Source organism: Oncorhynchus kisutch, unplaced genomic scaffold (genome assembly GCF_002021735.2).
Source record: "Oncorhynchus kisutch isolate 150728-3 unplaced genomic scaffold, Okis_V2 Okis01b-Okis20b_hom, whole genome shotgun sequence".
Taxonomy (NCBI): domain Eukaryota; kingdom Metazoa; phylum Chordata; class Actinopteri; order Salmoniformes; family Salmonidae; genus Oncorhynchus; species Oncorhynchus kisutch.
In genome coordinates, this window is record NW_022261978.1 from 4,820,989 (window position 1) to 4,843,372 (window position 22,384).

Sequence of the window (22,384 nt, forward strand, 5' to 3'; positions counted from 1 at the left end):
TCTTCTCAATGTCTGTAAACGTGAATCAATTAAATGTCAGAAAAAAGTTATAAAATATATTGATGTGTACTTTAACTATATTGTCATCATCTCAACAATGTGTTTCTCCTCTGCTGAAATAAACATGGTCACTTTAGAACAGAGAAGTTGACAGTTTTAACACTTAGTCACCACAGATAGCTGAGTTCTCTGGTGGTTTAGAAGTCTAAACTCCGGCCGGTTTGAACCAGTTTCCCTCTGCAGCACATATAGACATGCAGACACTGAGGTCACTACAGAGAAATCAACAGGATGTATCAACTAATGCCCAAACCTCCCACCACCACCATCTGACATGGAGAGCTAATGTTTACTGTTATTTTTTATATATTTTTTTCACTTTTGTTTATTATCTATTTCACTTGCTTTGGCAAGATTACCATATGTTTTGCATGCCAATAAAGCCCCTTACATTTAAATTGAGAGAGAGATTGAATTGAATTAAGAGAGAGAGCGGTGTGTGGTGTCAGAGGAGGGAGGAGCTGTCACGTTACCACCATCACTACCTCCACCTCTCTGACATGCAGAGAGAGAGTGGGGTGGTGTCAGAGGAGGGAGGAGCTGTCACGTTACCACCATCACTACCTCCACCTCTCTGACATGCAGAGAGAGAGTGGGGTGGTGTCAGAGGAGGGAGGAGCTGTCACGTTACCACCATCACTACCTCCACCTCTCTGACATGCAGAGAGAGAGTGGGGTGGTGTCAGAGGAGGGAGGAGCTGTCACGTTACCACCATCACTTCCTCCATCTCTCTGACATGCAGAGAGAGAGTGGGGTGGTGTCAGAGGAGGGAGGAGCTGTCACGTTACCACCATCACTACCTCCACCTCTCTGACATGCAGAGAGAGAGTGGGGTGGTGTCAGAGGAGGGAGGAGCTGTCACGTTACCACCATCACTACCTCCACCTCTCTGACATGCAGAGAGAGAGTGGGGTGGTGTCAGAGGAGGGAGGAGCTGTCACGTTACCACCATCACTACCTCCACCTCTCTGACATGCAGAGAGAGAGTGGGGTGGTGTCAGAGGAGGGAGGAGCTGTCACGTTACCACCATCACTTCCTCCATCTCTCTGACATGCAGAGAGAGAGTGGGGTAGTGTCAGAGGAGGGAGGAGCTGAGAGTGGGGTAGTGTCAGAGGAGGGAGGAGCTGTCACGTTACCACCATCACTACCTCCATCTATCTGACATGCAGAGAGAGAGTGGGGTGGTGTCAGAGGAGGGAGGAGCTGTCACGTTACCACCATCACTTCCTCCATCTCTCTGACATGCAGAGAGAGAGTGGGGTAGTGTCAGAGGAGGGAGGAGCTGAGAGTGGGGTAGTGTCAGAGGAGGGAGGAGCTGTCACGTTACCACCATCACTACCTCCATCTATCTGACATGCAGAGAGAGAGTGGGGTGGTGTCAGAGGAGGGAGGAGCTGTCAACAGAGGAAGAAAGAAGACTTCAGAATCACCCTGCTGTTTAACACGGTCTGACTGGTGATGGTTTAGTAGGACTGAGAGTCGCTGACAGAGAAGCTGTTGTGGACCTGGGCTTGTTGATGCACCAGGCGGTAGTAAGGTATCTGTGATAGTAAAGTAACTTAAACAGTATAGTAACTGTGGTAGTAAAGTAACTTAAACAGTATAGTAACTGAGGCAGTAAAGTAACTTTAACAGTATAGTAACTGTGGTAGTAAAGTAACTTTAACAGTACAGTAACTGTGGTAGTAAAGTAACTTTAACAGTATAGTAACTGTGGTAGTAAAGTAACTTTAACAGTATAGTAACTGTGGTAGTAAAGTAACTAACAGTATAGTAACTGTGGTAGTAAAGTAACTTCAACAGTATAGTAACTGAGGTAGTAAAGTAACTTTAACAGTATAGTAAATGTGATAGTAAAGTAACTTTAACAGTATAGTAACTGTGGAGTAACTTTCCAGAATGAAGATACTCCATGTTGTCTCCTGCTGTCTCCTCTCAGGTGAGTTCTCTCTCTCTCTCTCTCTCTCTCTCTCTCTCTCTCTCTCTCTCTCTCTCTCTCTCTCTCTCTCTCTCTCTCTCTAGTACTGTCTAGAATATCATTTAGGTATGTAGTACACAAGGAAATAAACATATGGTTAAAGTAAGATCAATATCAAATTAAAGTTTACTGGTCGCGTACACAGTTTAGCAGGTGTTAATAGCGGTGCAGCAAAATGCTTATGTTACACTAGGAATGATATGTACAGCAGTAGATAAACTAGAGTGAGCTATGTCAAGAATCCAGTACATTAAATACATGTTACACTAGGAATGATATGTACAGCAGTAGATAAACTAGAGTGAGCTATGTCAAGAATCCAGTACATAAATACATGTTACACTAGGAATTATATGTACAGCAGTAGATAAACTAGAGTGAGCTATGTCAAGAATCCAGTACATTAAATACATGTTACACTAGGAATGATATGTACAGCAGTAGATAAACTAGAGTGAGCTATGTCAAGAATCCAGTACATAAATACATGTTACACTAGGAATGATATGTACAGCAGTAGCTAAACTAGAGTGAGCTATGTCAAGAATCCAGTACATAAATACATGTTACACTAGGAATGATATGTACAGCAGTAGCTAAACTAGAGTGAGCTATGTCAAGAATCCAGTACATTAAATACATGTTACACTAGGAATGATATGTACAGCAGTAGATAAACTAGAGTGAGCTATGTCAAGAATCCAGTACATAAATACATGTTACACTAGGAATTATATGTACAGCAGTAGATAAACTAGAGTGAGCTATGTCAAGAATCCAGTACATTAAATACATGTTACACTAGGAATGATATGTACAGCAGTAGATAAACTAGAGTGAGCTATGTCAAGAATCCAGTACATAAATACATGTTACACTAGGAATGATATGTACAGCAGTAGATAAACTAGAGTGAGCTATGTCAAGAATCCAGTACAGAAATACATATGTGGTGTGTATAAACAGTCTAACTAAATACAATATACAATCGTAGAAATATTAGAATAAGCTATGTCAGGGGTAAAGAATTTAAATACACAGTGTAAAACAGGAAGTGACCAGTGGTTCAATGTGTCTATAACATTGGGCAGCAGCGTTGGCTGTCAGTGAGTGTGCTTCACATGGTAGACGGCTAGTGATGTCTGTTCAACAGTCTGATGACCTGGTAATAGAAGCTGGTTTTGCAACCTGGACTCAGGGATACGCAACATAGTAAATATCAATCCAGGACACTACAATTAGTATAAGTTATGTTTCCTATCTATTCGTTTGTGGATGTCCATCTATTTTGTATGATTCGTTACGAATGGCAATTTGTACAATATGTTAACATATTTGCTTAATGTATGACACAAATTCTAATTTGTTGTAGCTATCGTTAGCTAGGTGGCTGACGCTAACAATAGCTAGGTGGCCAATGTTAGCTAGGCTAGGCTAGGCTAGGGGTCAGGGGTCAGGAGTTTCCAAAATCTTTAGGCCCACAACCCCATTTTGATATCTTAAGAGTTTTCGCAACCGCAACTATGTGAAAAATGATGTAATTTACATCCAATGTTTAATTACTGTCACTCACCATCACATACTTATAATGTGACAGTCAAATTAGTCTGACATAATGTCTCTTATCTCACCACCACTAATGAGATGGGTGTTCATGATGCACGTCGAGTCTGAGTCAGGGGCAGTGTTCGACAGTACACACCTCATCTCTGTGGTCACACCCTACCCGGGATCGATATTTAGTTTTAATGTAGACGAGAGCTTTGATTCCAGCTTCACACCAATATGGGATGGCGAGGCACACCATGAATTTTAATGGTGTTTTCAAGACAACTGGGAACTCCGAAAAATACGAGATCAAATCATGACATCAGTGATCTTCAGGTCAGAAAGTCAGAGCTCTAGAAAGAGGCCAGAGTTCCCGAGATGGAATTCTGAGTAGGGTGACCATTCAAAACAATCTTTCCCAGTCAGAGATTAGATTTTTTTCAGTTGCCAGTTATCTTGAATGCACTGAAGTCGGATGTCAGAGATTTCCCGATTCCCAAGTCTGATTTACCAGTTGTTAACGCTCAGAAGGAGACGGCAGAAACAAAAACCTCCTCTGTAGTGACCCGTGAACTCAAATCAAATCATATTAGTCACATGCACCGAATACAGGTTCAGACCTTACAATGACATGCTTACAAGCCCCTAACCAACAATGCAGTTTAAAAAAAATTATGAATAACTACGCATAGATGATAACACCAGAGAGCAGCATTGGTGTAAAAGGGGGGGGGGGGGGGCAATGCAAATAGTCTGGGTAGCCATTTGATTAGATATTTAGGGGTCTTATGGGTTGGGGGGTAGAAGCTGTTTATAGAAGCCTCTTGGACCTAGACTTGGCGCTCCGGTACCGCTTGCCGTGCTGTAGCAGAGAGAACAGTCTATGACTAGGGTGGCTGGAGTCTTTGACAATTTTTAGGGCCTTCCTCTGACACCGCCTGGTATAGAAGTCCTGGATGGCAGGAAGCTTGGCCCCAGTGATATACTGGGCCGTAAGCACTACCCTCTGCAGTGCTTGCGGTCGGAGGCCGAGCAATTGCCATACCAGGCAGTGAAGCAACGATGGTGCAGCTGTAGAACCTTTTGAGGATCTGAGGACCCATGCCAAATATTTTCAGTCTCCTGAGTAGGGAATTGTTTTTTATCGTGCCCTCTTCACGACTGTCTAGGTGTGTTTGGACCATGTTAGTGTGTTGGTGATGTGGACACCAAGGAACTTGAAGCTCTCAACCTGCTCCAATACAGCCCCGTCGATAAGAATGGGGTCGTGCTCGGTCCTCTTTTTCCTGTTGTCCACAATCATCTCGTTTTTCTTGATCACCTTGAGGGAGAGGTTGTTGTCCTGGCACATGGCCAGGTCTATAGCATGTTAGATTTGCGTCAATTCGAATCTGGTATCAGGATAAATATGACAATGAGTCACCGATTGTATACTATGTATTTTTTATTAGCTAAGCAATAAGTGGTAAATGCAATTTTCGTATATACAGGCTCTCTGTCCCACCTTGCAGGGCAAACAGAGAACTGCCTTGTTCCTGACAAAGATATTATAATATACCCTGATGACAGTAGTAGTTCCGGCTTCCGAGCCGGCCTGTCAGAGTAGAGACTGGGCGTGGTTTAAACTTGCTCAGCCTATTGCAGGCGCTCAGGCGGGTCCCCGCCTCTTGGCGCTTCTGTTGATAGATGTAACTGTTGCTGTGAAGAACATCCATGCGCTCATGCTCCATACCGTTATCTCGCACCTGGCTTCTGTTATCTTACAAAAGACCGCTTGTTCTCGCAACACCCCGCTCTGAATGTGCCCCCCCCAACTCATTGAACAGTTCCTGTCTTCTGTATTTTTCCATCATGAGAAAGGCCCATGGCCTTGAAACTGTTAACAATGTTTCAAGTCAGCTATGTGTGTCGTCTACCATCGTTCACATTCCACCATTCCCTTCCTGAAGTTCTCAAAAAATGTGTGAACCCTTACTCACCTAATTTTGTTATAGCATCATTGGTCCGACAGACGATTACGTGAAACCCAGAATGCATTGTAAATCAACAAACATGGCTCCACATATTGTTGGAATTAGTTTAGCTCGTTATAATCAGTACAACCTTCGAAAAAGTATTTTACACACATAATATGATCATTTCTATCACCGATATTTGAAAGACGTGAACAAAACAAAATATATCAATAATTACCACACAAAACATTTTCTGATAGTGATTTATTGATACAAATGGCGCGTGCAGGCAGCCTATCACGTAACCTCTCCCACTCTGAGCCATTCAGTGTTGTTGTTAAAGGGATCTCTATTGCGGACAGAGATATTATCATAAATCAACTTACAGATGACCACAACCCTCTTTTTGAAAGATGCTGACCAGATTTCTAGAGCAGTCTTTGCCTAAAACCTTAATAAGTGTGAATTGTTTGCTGTTAAAGACTGTGTGATACCCTCTAACATTTTTTAAAAAGAATCCTACTTCAATTTGGAATTTCATATCTTCTCCCGTTTCGGTGGCCTCAATTTTATGTTACTTTGTAACTATAACATTGATAAGATTCCTGCAAAATGATCTGCTTTTCACAGACAAGTATTCTTAGCGCGGTCATTAATATATAAACATATTTTTCCCCCTAGTAGGTATTTCATTTGGAACAATATGGACATTTTGTATAGAAACCAGTCTGTATTTTTTAAGAACTGGTTCAATAATCATATCCTGCTGGTGAGTCAACTTCTTAATGCAGAAGGATTGTTACTTAATTATGATGATTTTTTAAAATCTCCTTACAATATCCCTGTAACACCTAGAGAGTTCGCCAGAACTCTCATGTTATTCAAATCAAATCAAATCAAATTGATTTATATAGGCCTTCGTACATCAGCTGATATCTCAAAGTGCTGTACAGAAACCCAGCCTAAAATCCCAAACAGCAAGCAATGCAGGTGTAGAAGCACGGTGGCTAGGAAAAACTCCCTAGAAAGGCCAAAACCTAGGAAGAAACCTAGAGAGGAACCAGGCTATGTGGGGTGGCCAGTCCTCTTCTGGCTGTGCCGGGTGGAGATTATAACAGAACATGGCCAAGATGTTCAAATGTTCATAAATGACCAGCATGGTCGAATAATAATAAGGCAGAACAGTTGAAACTGGAGCAGCAGCACAGTCAGGTGGAAGTTGAAACTGGAGCAGCAGCATGGCCAGGTGGACTGGGGACAGCAAGGAGTCATCATGTCAGGTAGTCCTGGGGCATGGTCCTAAGGCTCAGGTCCTCCGAGAGAGAGAAAGAAAGAGAGAAGGAGAGAATTAGAGAACGCACACTTAGATTCACACAGGACACCGAATAGGACAGGAGAAGTACTCCAGATATAACAAACTGACCCCAGCCCCCCGACACATAAACTACTGCAGCATAAATACTGGAGGCTGAGACAGGAGGGGTCAGGAGACACTGTGGCCCCATCCGAGGACACCCCCGGACAGGGCCAAACAGGAAGGATATAACCCCACCCACTTTGCCAAAGCACAGCCCCCACACCACTAGAGGGATATCTTCAACCACCAACTTACCATCCTGCGACAAGGCTGAGTATAGCCCACAAAGATCTCCGCCACGGCACAACCCAAGGGGGGGGCGCCAACCCAGACAGGATGACCACAACAGTGAATCAACCCACTCAGGTGACGCACCCCCTCCAGGGACGGCATGAGAGAGCCCCAACAAGCCAGTGACTCAGCCCCTGTAATAGGGTTAGAGGCAGAGAATCCCAGTGGAAAGAGGGGAACCGGCCAGGCAGAGACAGCAAGGGCGGTTCGTTGCTCCAGAGCCTTTCCGTTCACCTTCCCACTCCTGGGCCAGACTACACTCAATCATATGACCCACTGAAGAGATGAGTCCTCAGTAAAGACTTAAAGGTTGAGACCGAGTTTGCGTCTCTGACATGGGTAGGCAGACCATTCCATAAAAATGGAGCTCTATAGGAGAAAGCCCTGCCTCCAGCTGTTTGCTTAGAAATTCTAGGGACAATTAGGAGGCCTGCGTCTTGTGACCGTAGCGTACGTGTAGGTATGTACGGCAGGACCAAATGTTATTCTAAATGTTATTTAGAGGTGTAGCCAGACGTCACCTTCTTGACCTACCCTAACTTAATCCAGTTGACTCTCCAATAGGGAAAATATGCTTCTCCTTGCTCCCTCAGAACAACAGGTCTATACGTGCTTTATTTCAAAGGGATATTGTATCCATTCCTTATGTCACAAGTTACTGGAATACATTGGTCACTAATATCTGTTGGAAAAAAGTCTGGTTATTACCACACAAATACTTGCTTGTTAACCAGGTCAAAGAGGTCTCTTTCAGAATGATCCATAAGTATGACCCTGCGAATCATTACCTGAAGAAACTCAAAAAAGACATTAACATTGATTGTACTTTTTGTGTTGAGCATCCAGAAACAGTTTCACATTTATTTTGTCATTGTCTACATGTAAAACAATTATGGAAAGATATTCAGTTTTATAATTGTTCATATTCTTGATGACTTGTTTTTATTTTAATGGGAGAATGTGCTGCTCGGTTTCCTTAACCATAATAAAGATAAAGAAAAACTATTTTACCTTATAAATCTAATTGTGATAATAGCAAAATTTCATATTCATAAATGTAACTTCACTAATCAAAAACCACTCTTCTGTGTTTTCTAGAAGGAATTCTCCAGCAGTACATTAAGACCATCCTTCTAATAAGAAAGCTGTTAAAACAGTCAATATGTGTGTTTATTTGAAGGTCTTTGTATAATCTGTCATTTGTTGTACCCCCTAGCATATGTTATCATTGTCTGTTTGTATACTTCTTGTATGTGTTGTGGTATCCCAGGAGGTCTACCCCGGGGATGGTAATAGAGGGTAGGTAAGTGAGGTGACGTTGGCTCCCTCTGCTGGGGAAAGGCTGCCAGCCATTTCACCACTCCTGGCCTTGCTGTTTGCTTTGATGAGTCCCAGTCTGGAGTGCAACACTTCTTGCCATTACCATCTGAGGCAGAGTGCTTCAAGTTGTTTCTGACAAGGGAGCTGGTGGGAGACAGCTCCCTTGAATCGCTACGCCTTGGAGCTATGCGAGAAGAGAGAGCCAGGAGTGGGGGGGACAACCACAACTAATGAAATGTATACCTTCCTGGTGACAGTCCTTCTCATGGGGAGAGTAAAGAAGAACTCCCTAAGAGAATACTGGAGCACAGATCCTATGTTTACAACTCCCTTCGTTGCCACCCTCTTTTCCCAAGACCGCTTCCTAGTTCTGCTGCGATGACTGCATTTCATCAACGATGCTACTGCCATCCTAAATGACCATTACACAAAATAAGAAATGTAAACAGCTGGCAGTAAAGTGGTGTGACAAACGAGACATCCATGTCCTCTCCACTGCCAATACAGCAACCATGTCGGCCACAGGGAAGGTGGACCACCTGACTATAACCTCATAATGGGGGCAGTGGATAAGGCTGACATGATAAACAGCTTTGTGGAAGGCACTCAGAAAACGACCAAGCGGTATAAGATATTTGTACATTTTTCCAGGGTAGCTTCAAAATACAACAAGCCAATAGTTCTCTGACACAATTAGCATTGTTTTACAGAGCTAATAGAAGAATGTAGCTAGCTACATAAGCACAATTGAATATAACACCATAACGGTTATGAAATGAGTAACGTTACCTCGCGTGTCTGCGGTTATAAGGAATATACACAAGTATATTATGCTCCATACATACAGTGAGCTACAGTAGAAACGGTATAACACGACATACATAAACTATTATAACGTAATAAGGCACTTACTTTGATAGAAACCAAGACTGGATTTGAAGATGGGTGTCTGTAGTGACGCCTCTAGCACGGAGACGCTGTGCCACTTGGGAGTCATAAAGCCAGGGTAGCTTCAAAATACAACACATGCTAATACTTCTCTGACGCAATTAGCATTGTTTTCCAGAGCTAATAGAATAATTTAGCTAGCTACATAAGCTTTGAGTATAACACCATAAATGTTATGAAATGAGTACCGTTACCTGGCGTGTCCGCGGTTATAAGGAATATACACAAACATATTATGCTACAGTAGAAACAACATAACACGACATGCAGAGACTATTATAACAAGGCACTTACTTTGATAGAAACGCACACATTTCCAAAGTTATGATTGGTAATGAAAACAACTATGACTGTGATGCAGGCAACAGATGGAAAATGTGAACACTTGTGTGCAGGACGAGAGATGAGCAAATATCTGCAGACTTGAACTGCACAAACAATTGGGAAGTGTTTTGTCCAGGTCAGAAATGACAAAAAAAAATGTATTTGCCTGCAAAAGTAAAAATGACTACTTTTATGTGAATGAATGAGGCGGAACACACCTCAATTCAAACTGTTCTTACAAAGGGTATCCTGCACCGGCGCGTCTCCGGTGCGTCTGCACAGCCCAGTGCGTCCTGTGCTAGCGCCCCGCGTTTGCAGGGCGAAAAGAAACATCCAACCAGGACGGACTGTGCCTACTCTACGCTCCAGACATCCAGCCAGGACGGACAGTGCCTACTCTACGCTCCAGACATCCAGCCAGGACGGACAGTGCCTACTCTACGCTCCAGACATCCAGCCAGGACGGACTGTGCCTACTCTACGCTCCAGACATCCAGCCAGGACGGACAGTGCCTACTCTACGCTCCAGACATCCAGCCAGGACGGACTCTGCCTACTCTACGCTCCAGACATCCAGCCAGGACGGACTGTGCCTACTCTACGCTCCAGACATCCAGCCAGGACGGACTGTGCCTACTCCACGCTCCAGAGGGGGGGTTTGGTCAGGGTGTGATTTGGGTGGGCATTCTATGTTCTTTATTTGTAGGTTTTGTGTTTCAATGTTTTGGCCGGGTATGGTTCTCAATCAGGGACAGCTGTCTATCATTGTCTCTGATTGTGAATCATACTTAGGCAGCCTTTTCCCACCCGTGTTTCATGGGTAGTTGTTCTCTGTTTTGTGTATGCACCAGACAGAACTGTTTCGTGGGTAGTTGTTCTCTGTTTTGCACCAGACAGAACTGTTTCGTGGGTAGTTGTTCTCTGTTGTGTGTTTCTGCACCAGACAGAACTGTTTCGTGGGTAGTTGTTCTCTGTTGTGTGTTTCTGCACCAGACAGAACTGTTTCGTGGGTAGTTGTTCTCTGTTTTGCACCAGACAGAACTGTTTCGTGGGTAGTTGTTCACTGTTGTGTGTTTCTGCACCAGACAGAACTGTTTCGTGGGTAGTTGTTCTCTGTTTTGCACCAGACAGAACTGTTTCGTGGGTAGTTGTTCACTGTTGTGTGTTTCTGCACCAGACAGAACTGTTTCGTGGGTAGTTGTTCTCTGTTTTGCACCAGACAGAACTGTTTCGTGGGTAGTTGTTCTCTGTTGTGTGTTTCTGCACCAGACAGAACTGTTTCGTGGGTAGTTGTTCTCTGTTGTGTGTTTCTGCACCAGACAGAACTGTTTCGTGGGTAGTTGTTCTCTGTTTTGCACCAGACAGAACTGTTTCGTGGGTAGTTGTTCTCTGTTGTGTGTTTCTGCACCAGACAGAACTGTTTCGTGGGTAGTTGTTCTCTGTTGTGTGTTTCTGCACCAGACAGAACTGTTTCGTGGGTAGTTGTTTACTGTTGTGTGTTTCTGCACCAGACAGAACTGTTTCGTGGGTAGTTGTTCTCTGTTTTGCACCAGACAGAACTGTTTCGTGGGTAGTTGTTCACTGTTGTGTGTTTCTGCACCAGACAGAACTGTTTTGTTCCACTTTGTTATTTTCGTTCCAGTGTTCAGTTTTAATAAATCATCATGAACACATACGACGCTGCGCTTTGGTCTTCAGACTGGCGTGACACTAGGTTTCTTCCTGGCCTTTTCTAGGGAGTTTTTCCTAGCCACCGTGCTTCTACACCTGCATTGCTTGCTGTTTGGGGTTTTAGGCTGGGTTTCTGTACAGCACTTGGAGATATCAGCTGATGTAAGAAGGGCTTTATAAATACATTTGATTTGATTATTTGCCTCGAAGCTAGCGTAGAAGTAGTTTAGCTCATCTGGTAAACTTTGTGTTACTGGGCAGATCTCGTCTGTGCTTGCCTTTGTAGTCTGTAATGGCTTGCAAGACTTTCCACCTCCAACGAGCATCAGAGCCCGTGTAGTCAGCGTAGTAGTAACGGGTAAGGCAAGATTTGAGCAGAGTTGAAGTATATCTCACAGGCTATCAGTTGTGACTGTACTGTGTGTTTCTGTTTTGACAGCTCTGTGTTGTGGAGTCAGCTGTCATTAATGTGAAGGGGGTGGTAGGAGGACATGTCACTGTGGGCTGCTCGTTCACTTTGGCAGGAACCAACAACAAACACTTCTGCAAGGGGACATGTTCTGGTAGAGACATTCTGGTTGAAACTAAGAGGAGCAAGAATGTATCTCAAGATAGATACAGTATAGAAGACAAGGGAGATGGAGTCTATGTGACCATCAAGAACCTGATGAAGACAGACTCTGGGACCTACTGGTGTGGAGTGGAGAGATCTATAAAGGACACATACCAAGAGGTGAATCTCACAGTTACAGATGGTAAGTGAACACAATCAAATTTGCCTTGTTAAATTCAAAACGCATTGTTTGTTTTTAGGCTTTATGTCTTACGGTGCCTTTGAAAAGTATTCAGACCCCTTGACCTTTCCACATTTGTTTACGTTACAGCCTTATTCAAAATGTATTCAATTGTTTTTTTCCCCCTCATCTATCTACACACAATACCCCATAATGACAAGGCAAAAACAGGTTTTAGGATGTTTTCGAATTGATCAAATAAAAAATCTGAAATATCACATTTACATAAGTATTCAGACCGTTTACTCAGTACTTTGTTGAATCACCTTTGACAGCGATTGCAGCTTTGAGTTTTCTTATGTATGATGCTACAAGCTTGGCACACCTGTGTTTCTCCCATTCTTTGTATATCCTCTCAAGCTCTTGTTGGATGGGGAACGTTGCTGCGTAGCTATTTTTAGATCTCTCCAGAGATGTTTGATCGGGTTCAATCCGGGCTCTTGCTGGGCCACTCAAGGACATTCAGAGACTTGTCTCAAAGCCACTCCTGTGTTCTTTGCTGTGTGCTTAGGATCATTGTCCTGTTGGAAGGTAAACCTTCACACAGTCTGAGGTCCTAACCTGCTCCAGAGCGCTTTTCATCTAGGATCTCTGTACTTAGCTATGTTCATCTTTCCCTCGATCCTGACTAGTCTCCCAGTCCCTGCCGCTGAGAAACATCTCCACAGCATGATGCTGTTACCACCGTGCTTCACCATAGGGATGGTGCCAGGTTTCCTCCAGACGTGACGCTTGACATTCAGGCCAAAGAGATCAATCTTAGTTTCATCAGACCAGAGAATCTTGTTTCTCATGGTCTGCAAGTTTTTAGGTGCCTTTTGGCAAACTCCAAGCAGGCTGTCATGTGCCTTTTACTGAGGAGTGGCTTCTGTCTGGCCACTCTACCATAAAAGCCTGATTGGTGGAGATGGTTGTCCTTCTGGAAGGTTCTCCCATCGCCACAGAGGAACTCTGGAGCTCTGTCAGAGTGACCTCCCTGACCAAGGCCCTTCTCCCCGATTGCTCTGCTTGGCCGGCCAGCCAGCTCTAGGAAGAGTATTGGTGGTTCCAAACCTTCAATGCTGCAGAAATGTTTTGGTACCCTTTCCCAGATATGTGCCTCGACACAATCCTGTCTCGGAGCTCTACGGATAATACCTTCGACCTCATGGCTTGGTTTTTGCTCTGACATGCACTGTCAACAGTTGGACCTTATATTTGGAAAGGCACACACCTGTCTATAATTTCCAATCAATTGAATTTACCTGAGGTGGACTCCAATCAAGTTGAAGAAACCTCTCAAGGACGATCAATGGAAACAGGATGCAGCTGAGCTCAATTTAGAGTCTCATAGCAAAGGGTCTGAGAGTCTCATAGCAAAGGGTCTGAGAATCTCATAGCAAAGGGTCTGAGAGTCTCATAGCAAAGGGTCTGAGAGTCTCATAGCAAAGGGTCTGAGAGTCTCATAGCAAAGGGTCTGAGAGTCTCATAGCAAAGGGTCTGAGAGTCTCATAGCAAAGGGTCTGAGAGTCTCATAGCAAAGGGTCTGAGAGTCTCATAGCAAAGGGTCTGAGAGTCTCATAGCAAAGGGTCTGAGAGTCTCATAGCAAGGGTCTGAGAGTCTCATAGCAAAGGGTCTGAGAGTCTCATAGCAAAGGGTCTGAGAGTCTCATAGCAAAGGGTCCTGAGAGTCTCATAGCAAAGGGTCTGAGAGTCTCATAGCAAAGGGTCTGAGAGTCTCATAGCAAAGGGTCTGAGAGTCTCATAGCAAGGGTCTGAGAGTCTCATAGCAAGGGTCTGAGCGTCTCATAGCAAAGGGTCTGAGCGTCTCATAGCAAAGGGTCTGAGCGTCTCATAGCAAAGGGTCTGAGCGTCTCATAGCAAAGGGTCTGAGCGTCTCATAGCAAAGGGTCTGAGCGTCTCATAGCAAAGGGTCTGAGCGTCTCATAGCAAAGGGTCTGAGAGTCTCATAGCAAAGGGTCTGAGAGTCTCATAGCAAAGGGTCTGAGAGTCTCATAGCAAAGGGTCTGAGCGTCTCATAGCAAAGGGTCTGAGCGTCTCATAGCAAAGGGTCTGAGCGTCTCATAGCAAAGGGTCTGAGAGTCTCATAGCAAAGGGTCTGAGAGTCTCATAGCAAAGGGTCTGAGCGTCTCATAGCAAAGGGTCTGAGCGTCTCATAGCAAAGGGTCTGAGAGTCTCATAGCAAAGGGTCTGAGAGTCTCATAGCAAAGGGTCTGAGCGTCTCATAGCAAAGGGTCTAAGAGTCTCATAGCAAAGGGTCTGAGAGTCTCATAGCAAAGGGTCTGAGAGTCTCATAGCAAAGGGTCTGAGAGTCTCATAGCAAAGGGTCTGAGAGTCTCATAGCAAAGGGTCTGAGAGTCTCATAGCAAAGGGTCTGAGAGTCTCATAGCAAAGGGTCTGAGAGTCTCATAGCAAAGGGTCTGAGAGTCTCATAGCAAAGGGTCTGAGCGTCTCATAGCAAAGGGTCTGAGAGTCTCATAGCAAAGGGTCTGAGAGTCTCATAGCAAAGGGTCTGAGTCTCATAGCAAAGGGTCTGAGAGTCTCATAGCAAAGGGTCTGAGCGTCTCATAGCAAAGGGTCTGAGAGTCTCATAGCAAAGGGTCTGAGAGTCTCATAGCAAAGGGTCTGAGTCTCATAGCAAAGGGTCTGAGCGTCTCATAGCAAAGGGTCTGAGAGTCTCATAGCAAAGGGTCTGAGCGTCTCATAGCAAAGGGTCTGAGTCTCATAGCAAAGGGTCTGAGCGTCTCATAGCAAAGGGTCTGAGAGTCTCATAGCAAAGGGTCTGAGAGTCTCATAGCAAAGGGTCTGAGTCTCATAGCAAGGGTCTGAGAGTCTCATAGCAAAGGGTCTGAGAGTCTCATAGCAAAGGGTCTGAGTCTCATAGCAAAGGGTCTGAGAGTCTCATAGCAAAGGGTCTGAGAGTCTCATAGCAAAGGGTCTGAGTCTCATAGCAAAGGGTCTGAGCGTCTCATAGCAAAGGGTCTGAGCGTCTCATAGCAAAGGGTCTGAGAGTCTCATAGCAAAGGGTCTGAGAGTCTCATAGCAAAGGGTCTGAGAGTCTCATAGCAAAGGGTCTGAGCGTCTCATAGCAAAAGGTCTGAGTCTCATAGCAAAGGGTCCTGAGCGTCTCATAGCAAAGGGTCTGAGCGTCTCATAGCAAGGGTCTGAGCGTCTCATAGCAAAGGGTCTGAGCGTCTCATAGCAAAGGGTCTGAGAGTCTCATAGCAAAGGGTCTGAGAGTCTCATAGCAAAGGGTCTGAGCGTCTCATAGCAAAGGGTCTGAGCGTCTATAGCAAAGGGTTCTGAGCGTCTCATAGCAAAGGGTCTGAGCGTCTCATAGCAAAGGGGTCTGAGAGTCTCATAGCAAAGGGGCTGAGAGTCTCATAGCAAAGGGTCTGAGAGTCTCATAGCAAAGGGTCTGAGCGTCTCATAGCAAAGGGTCTGAGCCGTCTCATAGCAAAGGGTCTGAGAGTCTCATAGCAAAGGGTCTGAGAGTCTATAGCAAAAGGGTCTGAGAGTCTCATAGCAAAGGGTCTGAGCGTCTCATAGCAAAGGGTCTGAGAGTCTCATAGCAAAGGGTCTGAGAGTCTCATAGCAAAGGGTCTGAGAGTCTCATAGCAAAGGGTCTGAGAGTCTCATAGCAAAGGGTCTGAGCGTCTCATAGCAAAGGGTCTGAGAGTCTCATAGCAAAGGGTCTGAGCGTCTCATAGCAAAGGGTCTGAGAGTCTCATAGCAAAGGGTCTGAGAGTCTCATAGCAAAGGGTCTGAGAGTCTCATAGCAAAGGGTCTGAGGTCTCATAGCAAAGGGTCTGAGAGTCTCATAGCAAAGGGTCTGAGAGTCTCATAGCAAAGGGTCTGAGAGTCTCATAGCAAAGGGTCTGAGAGTCTCATAGCAAAGGGTCTGAGAGTCTCATAGCAAAGGGTCTGAGAGTCTCATAGCAAGGGTCTGAGAGGTCTCATAGCAAAGGGTCTGAGAGTCTCATAGCAAAGGGTCTGAGAGTCTCATAGCAAAGGGTCTGAGAGTCTCATAGCAAGGGTCTGAGAGTCTCATAGCAAAGGGTCTGAGAGTCTCATAGCAAAGGGTCTGAGAGTCTCATAGCAAAGGGTCTGAGAGTCTCCATAGCAAAGGGTCTGAGAGTCTCATAGCAAAGGGTCTGAGAGTCTCATAGCAAAGGGTCTGAGAGTCTCATAGCAAAGGGTCTGAGAGTCTCATAGCAAAGGGTCTGAGCGTCTCATAGCAAAAGGGTTCTGAGAGTCTCATAGCAAAGGGTCTGAGAGTCTCATAGCAAAGGGTCTGAGAGTCTCATAGCAAAGGGTCTGAGAGTCTCATAGCAAAGGGTCTCTGAGCGTCTCATAGCAAAAGGGTCTGAGAGTCTCATAGCAAAGGGTCTGAGCGTCTCATAGCAAAGGTCTGAGAGTCTCATAGCAAAGGGTCTGAGAGTCTCATAGCAAAGGGTCTGAGAGTCTCATAGCAAAGGGTCTGAGAGTCTCATATCAAAGGGTCTGAGCGTCTCATAGCAAAGGGTCTGAGAGTCTCATAGCAAAGGGTCTGAGCGTCTCATAGCAAAGGGTCTGAGAGTCTCATAGCAAAGGGTCTGAGAGTCTCATAGCAAAGGGTCTGAGAGTCTCATAGCAAAGGGTCTGAGAGTCTCATAGCCAAAGGGTCTGCAGGTTCATAGCAAGGTCTTCTTTTGGCGTCTCATAGCAAAGGGTCTGAGAGTCTCATAGCAAAGGGTCTGAGAGTCTCATAGCAAAGGGTCTGAGAGTCTCATAGCAAAGGGTCTGAGAGTCTCATAGCAAGGGGGTCTGAGAGTCTCATAGCAAAGGGTCTGAGAGTCTCATAGCAAAGGGTCTGAGAGTCTCATAGCAAAAGGGTCTGAGAGTCTCATAGCAAAGGGTCTGAGAGTCTCATAGCAAAGGGTCTGAGAGTCTCATAGCAAAGGGTCTGAGAGTCTCATAGCAAAGGGTCTGAGAGTCTCATAAGCAAAGGGTCTGAGAGTCTCATAGCAAAGGGTCTGAGAGTCTCATAGCAAAGGGTCTGAGAGTCTCATAGCAAAGGGTCTGAGAGTCTCATAGCAAAGGGTCTGAGAGTCTCATAGCAAAGGGTCTGAGAGTCTCATAGCAAAGGGTCTGAGAGTCTCATAGCAAAGGGTCTGAGAGTCTCATAGCAAAGGGTCTGAGAGTCTCATAGCAAATCTCGAGTCTCATAGCAAAGGGTCTGAGAGTCTCATAGCCAAAGGGTCTGAGAGTCTCATAGCAAAGGGTCTGAGAGTCTCATAGCAAGGGTCTGAGAGTCTCATAGCAAAGGGTCTGAGAGTCTCATAGCAAAGGGTCTGAGAGTCTCATAGCAAAGGGTCTGAGAGTCTCATAGCAAAGGTCTGAGAGTCTCATAGCAAAGGGTCTGAGAGTCTCATAGCAAAGGGTCTGAGAGTCTCATAGCAAAGGGTCTGAGAGTCTCATAGCAAAGGGTCTGAGAGTCTCATAGCAAAGGGTCTGAGAGTCTCATAGCAAAGGGTCTGAGAGTCTCATAGCAAAGGGTCTGAGAGTCTCATAGCAAAGGGTCTGAGCGTCTCATAGCAAAGGGTCTGAGCGTCTCATAGCAAAGGGTCTGAGCGTCTCATAGCAAAGGGTCTGAGCGTCTCATAGCAAAGGGTCTGAGCGTCTCATAGCAAAGGGTCTGAGCGTCTCATAGCAAAGGGTCTGAGCGTCTCATAGCAAAGGGTCTGAGCGTCTCATAGCAAAGGGTCTGAGCGTCTCATAGCAAAGGGTCTGAGCGTCTCATAGCAAAGGGTCTGAGAGTCTCATAGCAAGGGTCTGAGAGTCTCATAGCAAAGGGGTCTGAGAGTCTCATAGCAAAGGGTCTGAGAGTCTCATAGCAAAGGGGTCTGAGAGTCTCATAGCAAAGGGTCTGAGAGTCTCATAGCAAAGGGGTCTGAGCGTCTCATAGCAAGGGTCTGAGAGTCTCATAGCAAAAGGTCTGAGAGTCTCATAGACAAAGGGTCTGAGAGTCGTCATGCAAAGGGTCTGAGCGTCTCATAGCAAAGGGTCTGAGCCGTCTCATAGCAAAGGGTGCTGAGCGTCTCATAGCAAAGGGTCTGAGAGTCTCATTAGCAAAGGGTCTGAGAGTCTCATAGCAAAGGGTCTGAGCGTCTCATAGCAAAGGGTCTGAGCGTCTCATAGCAAAGGGTCTGAGAAGTCTCATAGCAAAGGGTCTGAGAGTCTCATAGCAAAGGGTCTGAGTCTCATAGCAAAGGGTCTGAGCGTCTCATAGCAAAGGGTCTGAGAGTCTCATAGCAAAGGGTCTGAGCGTCTCATAGCAAAGGGTCTGAGTCTCATAGCAAAGGGTCTGAGCGTCTCATAGCAAAGGGTCTGAGAGTCTCATAGCAAAGGGTCTGAGAGTCTCATAGCAAAGGGTCTGAGTCTCATAGCAAAGGGGCTGAGAGTCTCATAGCAAAGGGTCTGAGAGTCTCATAGCAAAGGGTCTGAGTCTCATAGCAAAGGGTCTGAGAGTCTCATAGCAAAGGGTCTGAGAGTCTCATAGCAAAGGGTCTGAGTCTCATAGCAAAGGGTCTGAGCGTCTCATAGCAAAGGGTCTGAGCGTCTCATAGCAAAGGGTCTGAGAGTCTCATAGCAAAGGGTCTGAGAGTCTCATAGCAAAGGGTCTGAGAGTCTCATAGCAAAGGGTCTGAGCGTCTCATAGCAAAAGGTCTGAGTCTCATAGCAAAGGGTCTGAGCGTCTCATAGCAAAGGGTCTGAGCGTCTCATAGCAAAGGGTCTGAGCGTCTCATAGCAAAGGGTCTGAGCGTCTCATAGCAAAGGGTCTGAGAGTCTCATAGCAAAGGGTCTGAGAGTCTCATAGCAAGGGTCTGAGCGTCTCATAGCAAAGGGTCTGAGCGTCTCATAGCAAAGGGTCTGAGCGTCTCATAGCAAAGGGTCTGAGCGTCTCATAGCAAAGGGTCTGAGAGTCTCATAGCAAAAGGGTCTGAGAGTCTCATAGCAAAAGGGTCTGAGAGTCTCATAGCAAAGGGTCTGAGCGTCTCATAGCAAAGGGTCTGAGCGTCTCATAGCAAAGGGTCTGAGAGTCTCATAGCAAAGGGTCTGAGAGTCTCATAGCAAAAGGGTCTGAGAGTCTCATAGCAAAGGGTCTGAGCGTCTCATAGCAAAGGGTCTGAGAGTCTCATAGCAAAGGGTCTGAGAGTCTCATAGCAAAGGGGTCTGAGAGTCTCATAGCAAAGGGTCTGAGAGTCTCATAGCAAAGGGTCTGAGCGTCTCATAGCAAAGGGTCTGAGAGTCTCATAGCAAAGGGTCTGAGCGTCTCATAGCAAAGGGTCTGAGAGTCTCATAGCAAAGGGTCTGAGAGTCTCATAGCAAAGGGTCTGAGAGTCTCATAGCAAAGGGTCTGAGAGTCTCATAGCAAAGGGTCTGAGAGTCTCATAGCAAAGGGTCTAGAGTCTCATAGCAAAGGGTCTGAGAGTCTCATAGCAAAGGGTCTGAGAGTCTCATAGCAAAGGGTCTGAGAGTCTCATAGCAAAGGGTCTGAGAGTCTCATAGCAAAGGGTCTGAGAGTCTCATAGCAAAGGGTCTGAGAGTCTCATAGCAAAGGGTCTGAGAGTCTCATAGCAAAGGGTCTGAGAGTCTCATAGCAAAGGGTCTGAGCGTCTCATAGCAAAGGGTCTGAGAGTCTCATAGCAAAGGGTCTGAGAGTCTCATAGCAAAGGGTCTGAGAGTCTCATAGCAAAGGGTCTGAGAGTCTCATAGCAAAGGGTCTGAGAGTCTCATAGCAAAGGGTCTGAGAGTCTCATGAGCAAGGGTCTGAGAGTCTCATAGCAAAGGGTCTGAGAGTCTCATAGCAAAGGGTCTGAGAGTCTCATAGCAAAGGGTCTGAGCGTCTCATAGCAAAGGGTCTGAGCGTCTCATAGCAAAGGGTCTGAGAGTCTCATAGCAAAGGGTCTGAGAGTCTCATAGCAAAGGGTCTGAGCGTCTCATAGCAAAGGGTCTGAGAGTCTCATAGCAAAGGGTCTGAGAGTCTCATAGCAAAGGGTCTGAGAGTCTCATAGCAAAGGGTCTGAGAGTCTCATAGCAAAGGGTCTGAGAGTCTCATAGCAAAGGGTCTGAGCGTCTCATAGCAAAGGGTCTGAGCGTCTCATAGCAAAGGGTCTGAGCGTCTCATAGCAAAGGGTCTGAGCGTCTCATAGCAAAGGGTCTGAGAGTCTCATAGCAAAGGGTCTGAGAGTCTCATAGCAAAGGGTCTGAGAGTCTCATAGCAAAGGGTCTGAGAGTCTCATAGCAAAGGGTCTGAGTCTCATAGCAAAGGGTCTGAGCGTCTCATAGCAAAGGGTCTGAGAGTCTCATAGCAAAGGGTCTTAGAGTCTCATAGCAAAGGGTCTGAGCGTCTCATAGCAAAGGGTCTGAGAGTCTCATAGCAAAGGGTCTGAGAGTCTCATAGCAAAGGGTCTGAGAGTCTCATAGCAAAGGGTCTGAGAGTCTCATAGCAAAGGGTCTGAGAGTCTCATAGCAAAGGGTCTGAGAGTCTCATAGCAAAGGGTCTGAGAGTCTCATAGCAAAGGGTCTGAGCGTCTCATAGCAAAGGGTCTGAGAGTCTCATAGCAAAGGGTCTGAGCGTCTCATAGCAAAGGGTCTGAGAGTCTCATAGCAAAGGGTCTGAGCGTCTCATAGCAAAGGGTCTGAGGGTCTGAATACTGATGTAATTTCTTTATTTTAGTTTTTAGATTAATTGCAAACATTTCTAAGAACCTGTTTTCACTTTCTCATTATGGTGTATTGTGTGTAGATTGCTGAGGATTACATTCATTTTTTTAATCAGGCTGTAACGAAACAAAATGTGGAAAAACTCTAGGGATCTGAAGACTCTGTATGTCCAGCGAGAGAAAAGCTAAATGTATTATTTATTTTTACACACAGCTCCTCCCACTCCTAAACCGTCAACTGTCACCTCCAGACCACATGTCTCTACAACCCTCCCATGTTTCTCCACAACATCCTCTAACCTCTCCTCAACATTCCTGCCATTTGGAGACATCAGTGTTGGTCCTTCACAGAGAGCAGGTGTGATGTACCTGTCCCTTCCATCATTCTATCACCTTCAGACAACTATAATATGCTGCTATATACTGTAATCTGAGAGTCTCATAGCAAAGGGGTCTGAGAGTCTCATAGCAAAGGGTCTGAGAGTCTCATAGCAAAGGGTCTGAGAGTCTCATAGCAAAGGGTCTGAGAGTCTCATAGCAAAGGGTCTGAGAGTCTCATAGCAAAGGGTCTGAGAGTCTCATAGCAAAGGGTCTGAGAGTCTCATAGCAAAGGGTCTGAGCGTCTCATAGCAAAGGGTCTGAGTCTCATAGCAAAGGGTCTGAGAGTCTCATAGCAAAGGGTCTGAGAGTCTCATAGCAAAGGGTCTGAGAGTCTCATAGCAAAGGGTCTGAGAGTCTCATAGCAAAGGGTCTGAGAGTCTCATAGCAAAGGGTCTGAGAGTCTCATAGCAAAGGGTCTGAGAGTCTCATAGCAAAGGGTCTGAGAGTCTCATAGCAAAGGGTCTGAGCGTCTCATAGCAAAGGGTCTGAGCGTCTCATAGCAAAGGGTCTGAGAGTCTCATAGCAAAGGGTCTGAGAGTCTCATAGCAAAGGGTCTGAGCGTCTCATAGCAAAGGGTCTGAGGGTCTGAATACTGATGTAATTTCTTTATTTTAGTTTTTAGATTAATTGCAAACATTTCTAAGAACCTGTTTTCACTTTCTCATTATGGTGTATTGTGTGTAGATTGCTGAGGATTACATTCATTTTTTTAATCAGGCTGTAACGAAACAAAATGTGGAAAAACTCTAGGGATCTGAAGACTCTGTATGTCCAGCGAGAGAAAAGCTAAATGTATTATTTATTTTTACACACAGCTCCTCCCACTCCTAAACCGTCAACTGTCACCTCCAGACCACATGTCTCTACAACCCTCCCATGTTTCTCCACAACATCCTCTAACCTGTCCTCAACATTCCTGCCATTTGGAGACATCAGTGTTGGTCCTTCACAGAGAGCAGGTGTGATGTACCTGTCCCTTCCATCATTCTATCACCTTCAGACAACTATAATATGCTGCTATATACTGTAATCAGGCTATCAGATAAT

General features: G+C 45.4%; 1 protein-coding gene across 1 annotated transcript; it reads left to right on the forward strand.

The window, feature by feature from the left end:
• Positions 1 to 1,728: 1,728 nt before the first annotated feature.
• LOC116358820 (CMRF35-like molecule 8) lies at positions 1,729 to 21,385 on the forward strand. Its single transcript, XM_031811058.1, has 3 exons — positions 1,729 to 2,001; positions 11,894 to 12,209; positions 21,171 to 21,385. The coding sequence occupies exons 1-3, from the start codon at positions 1,975 to 1,977 to the stop codon at positions 21,383 to 21,385; spliced, it is 558 nt and encodes a 185-aa protein (XP_031666918.1). The 5' UTR covers positions 1,729 to 1,974.
• The last annotated feature ends 999 nt before the right edge of the window (positions 21,386 to 22,384 follow it).